The sequence below is a fragment of the Schistocerca gregaria genome, chromosome 8 (genome assembly GCF_023897955.1).
Source record: "Schistocerca gregaria isolate iqSchGreg1 chromosome 8, iqSchGreg1.2, whole genome shotgun sequence".
In the NCBI taxonomy this organism is placed as follows: Eukaryota; Metazoa; Arthropoda; class Insecta; order Orthoptera; family Acrididae; genus Schistocerca; species Schistocerca gregaria.
In genome coordinates, this window is record NC_064927.1 from 221,426,615 (window position 1) to 221,437,864 (window position 11,250).

General features: G+C 36.1%; 1 protein-coding gene across 1 annotated transcript in view; it reads left to right on the forward strand.

The window, feature by feature from the left end:
- LOC126285117 (dnaJ homolog subfamily B member 13-like) overlaps positions 1 to 10,740 on the forward strand; it is a 77,659-nt gene extending 66,919 nt beyond the window's left edge. Inside the window, exon 7 of the mRNA XM_049984440.1 lies at positions 10,462 to 10,740. Within this exon, the coding sequence (XP_049840397.1) occupies positions 10,462 to 10,720 (259 nt within the window). The 3' untranslated portion in view covers positions 10,721 to 10,740. The remainder of the gene's footprint in view (positions 1 to 10,461) is intronic.
- Positions 10,741 to 11,250: the final 510 nt, after the last annotated feature.

The window sequence follows — 11,250 nt, forward strand, 5'->3', positions numbered from 1 at the left end:
ATCACTGAAAGTGATTTTTTAAACAGCTTTCTGATTTCTGAAACCCAGAAAATGAGGCAATTTTAACATCTGTTCTAACCTGTTGCCTAAGAGATAGACATAGTAATACTATACAAACCTAAAAGACAAAAAGGAAAAAGGAAAAAAAGGAAAAAAAAGAAAAGTAAGTTTGTGCTCTGCCTTATGGCAGGTCTTGTCATGGAGGAAGCCTTGTCAGAGAGGTCCACCACATGAGTGTCCAGGTAAGTGATTATAGTGGTGGTTTCTCGGTGCCTTCCACTGATGATGATGAAATGATAATGAGGACAACACTACACCCAGTCCCTTTGTGGAGAAAATCTCTGACCCAGCCAGGAATCAAACACGGGCCCTTTGGTGTGACAGGCCACCACACTGACACTCGGCTATCAGGGCAGACTATAGAAACCTACTCAATAATTTACTGTCATTCCTGGTTTCAAGAGGGAGCTATCAGTCGCATCTTCCTAAGAGGCAGACTTCTTGCTCAGACCACCAAACTACTTACAAAGTGAGACAGTACAGTGTGCACAAAGGATTCCTTTTCTTTTTTCCTCCAAGAAATCCAGATACTAATAACTGAAGGAGATCCTGAAATATTAATGCAAGATCCAAAGAAGTGCCTCCCACAAACAGATTATTAAAATCCTAGTCTTCAACTGCTGAAGCATTCATAATAAAGTGCCTGCATTTGAAATGCTCCTAAAGAGCTGTAGAGCTCACATAATACTAGATACATAAAGATAGCTAAGACCTGAACTTGACAACAGTGAGATTTTTTGGGTAAATCTAAGTGTATATTGATAGGATAGGCTAATGGGAAATAGAGGTGCCATATTGGCTAAGACAAGAAAATCAGTCCAAAAATACAGGAGTTAAAGCACCATTCAAAATTGTCTGGGGGAAACTCAGCATCATCAAGGGAAGTGACTAGAGCAGACTTTAATAATCCAACAATCGACTGGAATAATTACAGTTTTGTAAGTGGTGGGCACTACAAGACATACTGCAAAACAATACTAAAAGCATTTTTTGATAAGTACCTAACCTAGATAATTGGGAAATCTCATCATGACAGAAATATGTTAGAGCTGATGGTAATAAATAGACCTGATCTCTTCAAAAGGCCACATACTCAAACTGGCATTTACGACTGTGAGGTAATTGCAACAACAGTTATCATCAAAGTACAAAGATGAACTAAAATAAGCACTAAAGTTGCACATTTTTAGTAAACCACATAAAGAAGAAATTGTGTCACATCTCTGGGAGCAACTCTGTAACATTTAACTCTGGGCAGGAGCAGGTAGAGGAATTGTGGCTGAAGTTTAGAAGAACAGGCAACCAAGAACTGGATCCATATATATCTAGTAGTTCATGATGGGAGGGGCACAGACCACATGGTGCACAACCTCTGCAAAAAAAAAGACATCTACAGAAACAGTGGCTTCTACACAACAGGTGTAAAACAAAGCATAGGGTTGTAGATAAAGAAATGCTAAATGAAATAAGTTTGACTGTCAAAATGGCAATGTCTGAAAGCTTCAATTACTACTTTAGCCGAATCTTTTCAAAAGACCTCTCAAAAAACTCATATGTGAAAATTGTCGGTGTGTGGCACCAAAATTAGTGTCCAGGCATTCAAGGATGAGACAGAAACAGAAACCTATAGTAGCAAAGTAAAAGCAGAAATGCTGAACTGATCTCAGATGTTTCTTTACACAGAATAATCTAGGAATTTGTATAAATCTCCCAGAGAGCTCCCAAGCAGATATGTCACCATGATGCAAGCACTGCCTTGGCCCCCCCATCTAATGTTGAAGTTAGCCTGACTAGCTAATCCAGGCCTAGATTTCAAAAATTGTCTGGATACTGTTTTTGGAATCTGTAGTTTTTATTACATTTACAACACCAAAACATAGAATTAGTCATTTAATTTTAAAAACAACAAAAATATTGACAGAAGTGCTAGTTTCTTAGCTTCAGTGTTCACAAAATCCTTGATAATTCCATTAATTTCAATGCATCATAAAGATGGGCACAATAAAACGTGAATTACAAGTGTTTCGAATCCTGGCATGCATAAAATGAATCTGTTATCCACATAAATGAAGCATTGAGTGACAGGCAGGCACACTGAAAGAAGACTGCTTGGTATTTTCAGTTACCTGAAAGTCTTTCATCGGCTGTAGAAAAAACACACACGCATGTGAATGCACACGCACATGCACACAGTGTCATATCCACATATTAAGGCCCATCTGTCGAGACACAACGTGTGTGTGTGTGTGTGTGTGTGTGTGTGTGTGTGTGTGTGTGTGTGTGTGCGCGTGCGTTTTTGTTTGTTTGTTTGTTTGTTTGCTTGTTTATTTATTTAGCAGCTTACGGTGTACATCTATGGAGTAAGTCTAAGTACATATTTGCTCTGTCAGTTTCCCAATAAAATACATTACTTTTACTGATTCTAACTACAGTTTTGCTAAGATAACTAATAAATTTTAGCTACAACATTTTTGGAAATTAATGTCATAGTTACAAAATTTTAGATACTGTAAACTGAACGGATTTTATGAGGCATACATAATATATGAACCTAAATTACAGAACATTTAATTGCAATAATTCTTTACTATGGGTCCATCATTTTATATATAGGGTATAGTACAGTCATATAGCACATACATATTCTAGATCCCGTTTTGTTTACATTTATAAAAAAAATTAACAGCAATAATACAGTAGAAAACAAAATATTTAAATAAAACAATGCTGTTAAGAAGTTAAAACATTTTACTTTTTCTCTATACCTGTGTACATTTTTTTTTTTAGTGTGCTATGCCTATTTGATTCAGTTATTTTCATTTGAAAGAAATTCTCTGATTGAATATAAAGAGGTTTCTAATAGCAGTTGTTCGATTGACAGTTTAAACTTATCCTTCGATTTGGCATTAGTGATGTGTGGTGGTAAAGAGTTGTACAACTTTACTGCCATGTAACCACTGCTTCTTCCATATTGAGTTGTGTTATGCTGCGAAATTCTTAATTTCTTGGTATTTCTGGTGCGGTGGTGGTGTACATCTTCATTTTTGTTGAATTTATCCAAGCAGAATTTTATATATGTATAAGCTGTAAGAGGTTAGACTCTCATATTTTTTGAAAAGAGGCTTGCAACTATCTCTAATTCTTTTGTTTCCTATTATTCTAATTGCTGTCTCTTGTAATTTGAATATTTTAATTGCCTCAGTCTTGTGGCACCAGATTTCTATACCATAGCTCATTATAGCATTGAAGTATGAAAAACACACCATGCGCACATCATCTTCAGTTACTAGTGGCTTAATTTATCTTACAGCAAAAACAGCACTGCTAAGTTTATTGCTTATATTGGAAATATGATCTTTCCATCTTAAACAACTGTCCACGGTGATCCCTAAAAATTTAGCACTTTCAACTACTCTTACATCTAGCTCTTGCAAATTTGTCAGTTCATTTGTTTTTCTTTTGTTGTTCCTAAATAGGATTGCATTAGTTTTCTCATAATTGAGAACTAACCTATTCACTTCAAGCCAGTGAGTGATCATTGCAACTATTTGATTACTTTTGCTTATGGCCTCCTGTAAGCTCAGTCTCACAGTTATGCTTGTTGTGTCATCTGCGAAGAGTATCAATTCACTTTCTACATTACAAGGTAAATCATTTAAGTATGTAAGGAAAAGGAGGTGGTCCTATAATACTACCCTTGATTGTGTGACACTTACACTGCTTCTTTTCTGTTCTGCAGAAATGATTTTATGATATCAAGAGCAGTTCCTCTAATCCATAGTGGTGTAGCTTCATTATTAATATGTGGTGATAGACAAGATCAAAAGCTTTAGATAAGTCACAAAAAACACCAACTGAGATTTGGCCTTGATCTAGGCCTGCAGAGATTATATCAATAAGTTCAAATGCAGCTGACACTGTAGATTTTTCCTTCTGGAGCCCAAACTGTCTACCATTTTGATACAGTTTTTATCTAACCTAACAAATATTATTCTTTCTAGGATCTTTGACAAAATGGGAAGGAGGCTAACTGGTCTGTAATTATCTGGTCACATGTGATCATCTTTTTTGTATAGTGGTAGTACTCTGGCAATCTTCATTCTATCTGGGAAGATTCCTTTTTCGACACGAGTTGACTAAGTGACAGAGGGGTTTAGCATTTTCACTAGTAGTTAGCTTCAAAATTTTATTTGACAGGCCATTTATGTCTGTGGGTGCTTTATTTTTTAGTTTCTCAATAATTTTTATTATCTCTTGTTCAGTTGCAGGATACAGGTAACATGAGTTACTGGGCGACTTTTGTTTATTCTAAACTAGTTTGTGGGCTTGCAGAGAATCACTATTGTTACCCTGTGTAAGTTGTTGACAAATGCTGGTAAAATATTGGTTGAAAGTGTTGCTAATGATTATTGGATCTTTTGTTACAACATTATTGATTTGTAGGCTTAAGCTTTTATTGTTGTTTCCTGATGACTTTCCTGTTTGTCTATTTATATCTTTCAAGGGCTTCTGACTTTGTTGGGAGCTTGTGTAATAACATTTCCATTATACAGTTTTTTGCAGCTATCAAAGTTTTATTGTAAATCTTTTTATAGGCTCTATAATATTCAACAAAATGAATAGGCCTACCTGGAGCTTTCCAAATTGCATGAAGAAGTTTCAACCTTTTTCAGGATATTAATAGACCTTTTGTTAGCCATGGCAGATTTCCTCACTTTTTCTTTATTGGTTTAGTTTTGGTTGGCAAACACTCTTCAACGATTTTTAAATAGGTATCTAGGAAACTGTTATATTTATCATTAACACTATTAGATAAGTACCTATCTGGCCACTTTTCATTTTGTAGTTTTACCGTTAGGTCTGTTATGTTAGAATGTCTCACATCTCTGTAAGGGATAAAGCTGAGTGAATCTAATTTCCCTACTTCTTTTATTATTATTACTGCCTGTGACTTGTGATCCGATAAATTCATGTCTTCTATAAGGCAATTATATCTGCCAGACTGAATATTAGTAATTATGTAATCAATGGCAGTTTGAGCGTTCATAATAATGTATATGCGTGAATGTTGTGAATGTGGGTGCGTGTGTGTGTGTGTGTGTGTTTTTGTCTACATCCAATGAAGAACTTAGTATAAAGCAGACTTCTTTCAGTGTGCCTGCCTGCCACTCAGCACAACTCTATGTAATTAGTAGCAGCCACCATACTTTATACTGTTGTATTACATCCCAGATTTTCTGTTATTTGAATCTGGTTGGTTGGTTGGTTTGGGGAAGGAGACCAGACAGTGAGGTCATCGGTCTCATCGGATTAGGGAAGGATGGGGAAGGAAGACGGTTGTGCCCTTTTAAAGGAACCATCCCGGCATTTGCCTGGAGCGATTTAGGGAAATCACGGAAAACCTAAATCAGGATGGCCGGACGTGGGATTGAACCGTCATCCTCCCGAATGCGAGTCCAGTGTCTAACCACTGCGCCACCTCGCTCGGTGTTTGAATCTGTTGTTCATGTTTATACACCAGATAAAATCAGTAATACAGTAACTTTAAGTACAAATCAAAAATTAACTTAGTGATTGATCGTGTGCTCAGCCTTCAGCATCCCTCTTTAGTTGGCACCCAAGAGTGCAGTGCACCACTTTCATCTACATCTACATCTGTGCACATACTCCACAAGCCATGTACACTACTAGTCATTTGCTTTCCTATTCCACTAACAAATTGAGCGAGGGAATATGACTGTCTATATTCCTCCATTCGAACCCTAATTTCCTTGTCTTAACTTTGCAGTCCTTACGAAAAATTTATTTAGTGTCAGTAGAAACACACTACATTCAGGTGCAAATGCTTGTTCTCTAAATTTTCTCACTAGTGTTATACTAAAAGAATGCCATTTACCTCCAGGGATTCCCATTTGAGTTTGTGAAACACCTCTGTAATACTCTTATGTTCATCGTACCTACCAGTAACAAATTTAGCAACACACCTCTGAATTTCTTTAATGTCTTCCTTTAAAACAAACTGGTGCAGATTCCAAGCAATTGAGTAGCACTCAAGAATAGGTTGCACAAGTATTTTATATGATATCTCCTTCACAGATGAGCTACACTTCCCCTAAAATTCTCCCAATAAACCGAAGTTGACCATTCATTTTCTCCACTACCATTCTTACATGCTTGTTACATTTCATTACGCTCTGCAGTGTTATTCCTAGATGTTTAATCAACCTAACTGTTTCAAACAGCACACCACTAATACCATAAGTGAACATTACAGACTTCTTTTCCCTACTCACTTGCATTAACTTATTTTTCTGTATTCATAGCAAGCCACCATTCATCACACTAAATAGAAATTCTGCCTAAGTCATTTTGTACCCTCCTACAATCACTCAATGATGATACATTCCTGTATACTACAGTGTTATCAACAAAGAACTGCAATTTTCTGCTCACCCTATCTGTCAGATCATTTGCATATATAGATAACAAGAGCAGTCTTATTCATACTTCCTGGGGCATTCCTAATGACACTCTTGTCTCTGATGAACACTCACCATTGAGGACAATATACTAAGTTCTGTTAGTTAAAAAATATTTGGGCCGGTCATATATCTGGTAACCTATTCTGTATGCTTGGACCTCCATTAACAATCTGTAGTGGGATACCATGTCAAATGCTTTAAGTAAATCGATGACTATGGGACCTGCCTGTTGCCCTTCAGCCGTGGTTCACAGGATATCATGCAAGAAAGGTGCAAACAGTATTTTGCACAAGCAAAATTCATGCTGATTACTGGACAGGAGCTTTTCTGTCTCGAGGAAGTTTATTATTTTAAACTTAAAACATACTCAAGAATTCCGCATGATACTGACATTAAGGATGTGGGTCTGTAATTTGCAAGTTCATTCTTTTACCCTCTACATCTGCACCTGTTTCCAGTCACTTGGGACTTTGCCCTGGGTGAGATATTTGTGATAAATGCAGGATATGTAAGGGGCCAGTGTTGCACAGTACTCTTTGCAAAACTGATTTGGGTTTCTGTCCAGACCTGTAAACTTCTTTGTTTTCAACTCTTTCTGTTGCTTCTCAATGCCAGAGATACCTATTTCTCTGCCCTCCATACTGGAATTTGTGCAACAGTCAAACGATGGTACTTCTATACAAGTCTGCAATGATTTTTTAAATACAAAATTTAAAACCTCTTGCCTTCTTTTTGCTGTCTTTTGTTGACACACCGTACTGGTTGACAAGTGACTGGATATAAGACTTCCACCTACTTAGTGATTTTACAAAGGACCAGAATTTTCTCAGATTCTCAGCAAGATCCTTCACTAAGGTATGATGGTGGAAGTAGTTGCACGATTTGCACATCGATTAGCTGTCTTGCCTCCACATTGGTTTTAATGCATGTGAGAGTGCCTGTGCGATAGTCATTGTGTGGTCGTTGTGTGTGCATGCGTGTACAACAGTATTCATTTTTATCCACATTCATTTATTTTCATCGATGTCAGGGCCCTGGTAACCTCGCCGTTGGGTGCCCATAAGTTCCCAAACCACACACACACACACACACACACATACACACACACACACACACATTTTTTTTATAGACACACAGATTTCTGCTACCTTTTGCCTGTCAGCATTTCCACATTCTCTTTTGATCTGAAAGTACAACCATCTTATTCACTCAGCATGTCCGAATTTAGTAATTAAACTGCGATGTGTTCTTTCTGTCCTTAATCTATCTGCTTACTTCACATATTTCCCCAGAGCGTGGTTTATAATCAGTTTAAAAGTTGCCCATAATTCTTATATGTCACACATATAAATGATGTTAGCGAAAGCTCTCAAATCTTGCAACTTTAAAAGTTTGTTTTATGTAAGAGACTCCACGGCTCATATCTAATTCAGCAGCAATGATAGAACATATTATTAATAGATGTGTTTACAAAATTACTTGTATTGACTGTAACAGACTGTATATTGATCAAACATGCAGGCCTATATCAGCTAGAGATTACGTAAGTCAGACTCCACTCTTTATGAACATGTGCTGAAGGAATGTCATAGATATTAAAGTCCACACAGAAGTACTACATAGAGTCAACAAAGGGAAAGAAATTTAGCCTATTAGAAATTAGAAGTAATTGAGATAAATAAATATTTAGCTGGTTCTGAATGATCATTTACTGCTGAGCACATCTCCACAATTAAGCTTCACAAGATTCTTTCAAGCACCTACACACTCCCAACTTTTTTTCCCCAATCAGAGCCATACCAAGACAATCCCAGGACCCCTGATAGAACCCCCCCCCCCCTCTTCTACTCAGAAATAATTATCATTCTACAATTTTATCTATACAGGTTTTGGAAATGTTGTAACTTGTAACATTGATTTAATAAAAAAAGCATTATTGAATAATATTACTTAAATGAGCTACATATATGAAAAATGTTGCACACAACAAATTAAGTGTGTCATTCCAGTATATAAAACAATGGAAACTGCAGGTTGCAATAACAATAAATTCAGAAAAGGATAGAGTGCTGCTCACCATGTGCAGAGGGGCACAAGGAAAAGACTATTATAAATCTTGCATTTTGCCAAAGCCTTCTTCAGAAAAGAAAAAACATGAACATTCACACAAGCTAGCACACCTCACATACACATGACCTCCATCTCCAACAGCTGGGACCGGAATTCCAAAAAATAAGTTACAAATTGTATAAATATCCTAAAAAATTGAAAGTGAAAGAAAATCTATGTCTTATTGTGTATGACAGTTAATGTACATTTATTTTATTATTATGTATAGCAAAGGACAGATTTTATTTGCTCCTCAAATTATGAATAGTGCAGAAACCATTAAAAGAAAAATAGGTGTTGATGGCACATTTCTTTCTAAGAACTGATTGTATTACAATTTTACTTTTCATTTCTTTGCTTTGAGTGGAGCAAACTCATACATTATGTCACCGAAGTAAAATTTAGCACTCGTGACATTCTGTCGACACAAAAGCTCAATCTGACAGTCTCCTTCATCTACATTTGATCTTAAGTAGCTTTGTACCATCTTTAATTTGCTGAAATGGAGATGATAAGATGCTGAAGGCAATGGAATTATCATAAATGACATCAAAGCTATTACAATATTTGGATAAAGATCTCTTACACCATATTTTGGTGAAGGGGAGAAAAAAAACCTTCAAAATACCCAAATGGGAACTGGCATCAGCTCTCTCCACTGCAATTTGAAAGCCAGTATTCTGATAACTTATCTCAGTTGTCTCAATACTTTTGCTATATTTGGCACCAAAATCTGCTGAATACTTTTCAAAACAAGATACAGAGCTCTCATCTAAGGTGTTACTGACAGGAAATTAAACGAGATAAAATGATGTGTTACATGTGAGATTTGGTTCCCATTTGACTTACTATTCTAGCAAATATTTTCAAGCACTTTAGCTTAAAGAGTTCCACACCAGTTATCAGTTGGCAGAAATCGATAAAACTCGGAAGCTTCACCAACCTTTGAGATTCTACAATACTGTAGTGAGATAGCAGCAAAAACTCCATTATTGAACATGACTTTACTAGTATACCTTTGCAATTTGTTTACTTTAACATTTTTTGCTTTCATTATTGTCTGTGTTTCACACTATCCATATTGTTAATTTTAATTTGACATGGTTGAAGCATAACATGAAAGATCAGTGCTCGATTTGACATTTCTCACATAATATCTTGACTAAAGTTCCTATGTCTACTGAAAAAAATCTTTGTTCCTCATGTTAGGTTTTCTTCAGAGTATTATTTCTTGTGGACACTAATCAGTTGTTTCCTGACAATGTCACAATAAGACAAAAAGCATTCAAAATAAACAACTATTAATATAACAGAAACACAGTTTGTTTAGTTTTCTGACTTTAAATATGAAACTGTTCTACCCAAGAAATGAATGAAGAATCCATAAATATAACCATTCTTCTCATACAACATATTCCAATGGAATGGCAAGAAGTCCAGTAAGTGGTACAACTAGAAATAAGCTCTGCCATGCACAACTTTATACAGTACAGATGTTGGCATGATTTTTGTACCATTCATTTCGTATAACTTAGGATGCAAATATCATTCAAACATTCATATGTTTGTAACCTGCTCTTGTGGTGAGAAGTAATTTTTCATCCTAGTGCCCTTCTCATTGTTTTCACTTCCATTCAAGAATATAAAAAATATATACTCCTGAAAGAGATGTATTGGGTAAAATAAAACAACATCAAAGTATACACATGACAGGCTGCAAGAACACTTAAACATAACTATGCCATAAATGTTGTCATCCTCATGACACAGTACTATGATCTCAAACTGATATGCTTTTCATTTCTAACAGACCAGGTTACATCAAAATTGTGGACAGTGAGGGGATGCCTTTAATGGAAGATCCCGACAAACGTGGAAATCTGCAGATCCATTTTGATATTGAATTCCCAAAGTATATACCCCGTCCTGGTAAGGTGCTCCTGCGCAAGGCATGGGATGCAATTACTAAAGGTGGTCTCCAAGGTGGACCAGAAGATATTAACAGACTCATACTGCACGACAAAATGAGACGTGTGCGGCCTATGGAAAAGCTTCCACCAACAATATAGGGGGTATATACTGTAAAATATGAGAGCTGTTGGGAAATAATAAATTAAATAACTGGAATCTATTATTTTATATAAATGATGTATCAATGTCAAGAGCAACACAAAATTCCTACAACTGAGCATCCAGATTCCAAAAATTGGTAAGTCACAAATCAATCACTCATAACAATGAAATTAAAGTGGTTGGAAGAACAAATAGCAAGAAGCTTCCACATGCATGACACTACAGTTGGTTGAACTTTAATTATAGTAATCTGTATAATTAGCATATATTTAGATGCTGTTTTTTATACATCTTTTATTATTCCTGCAACTTTATTCTTTCTCAGAAGACAAAAAAATTTATTATACCTGTATTACTTCTTATCCAAGTCCATTTTCCCTTAGCCTGCACATCCTAAATACTCTCCCCCTACCCATCCCAAACTCTTTTCAGAGCCTTCTACATTTTCATTTATTCTGAAGAATCAGTCGACTTGAAGAGGAATCACTTTACTCTACATGCAAATTCTTAAAATTGGTCCATGCTC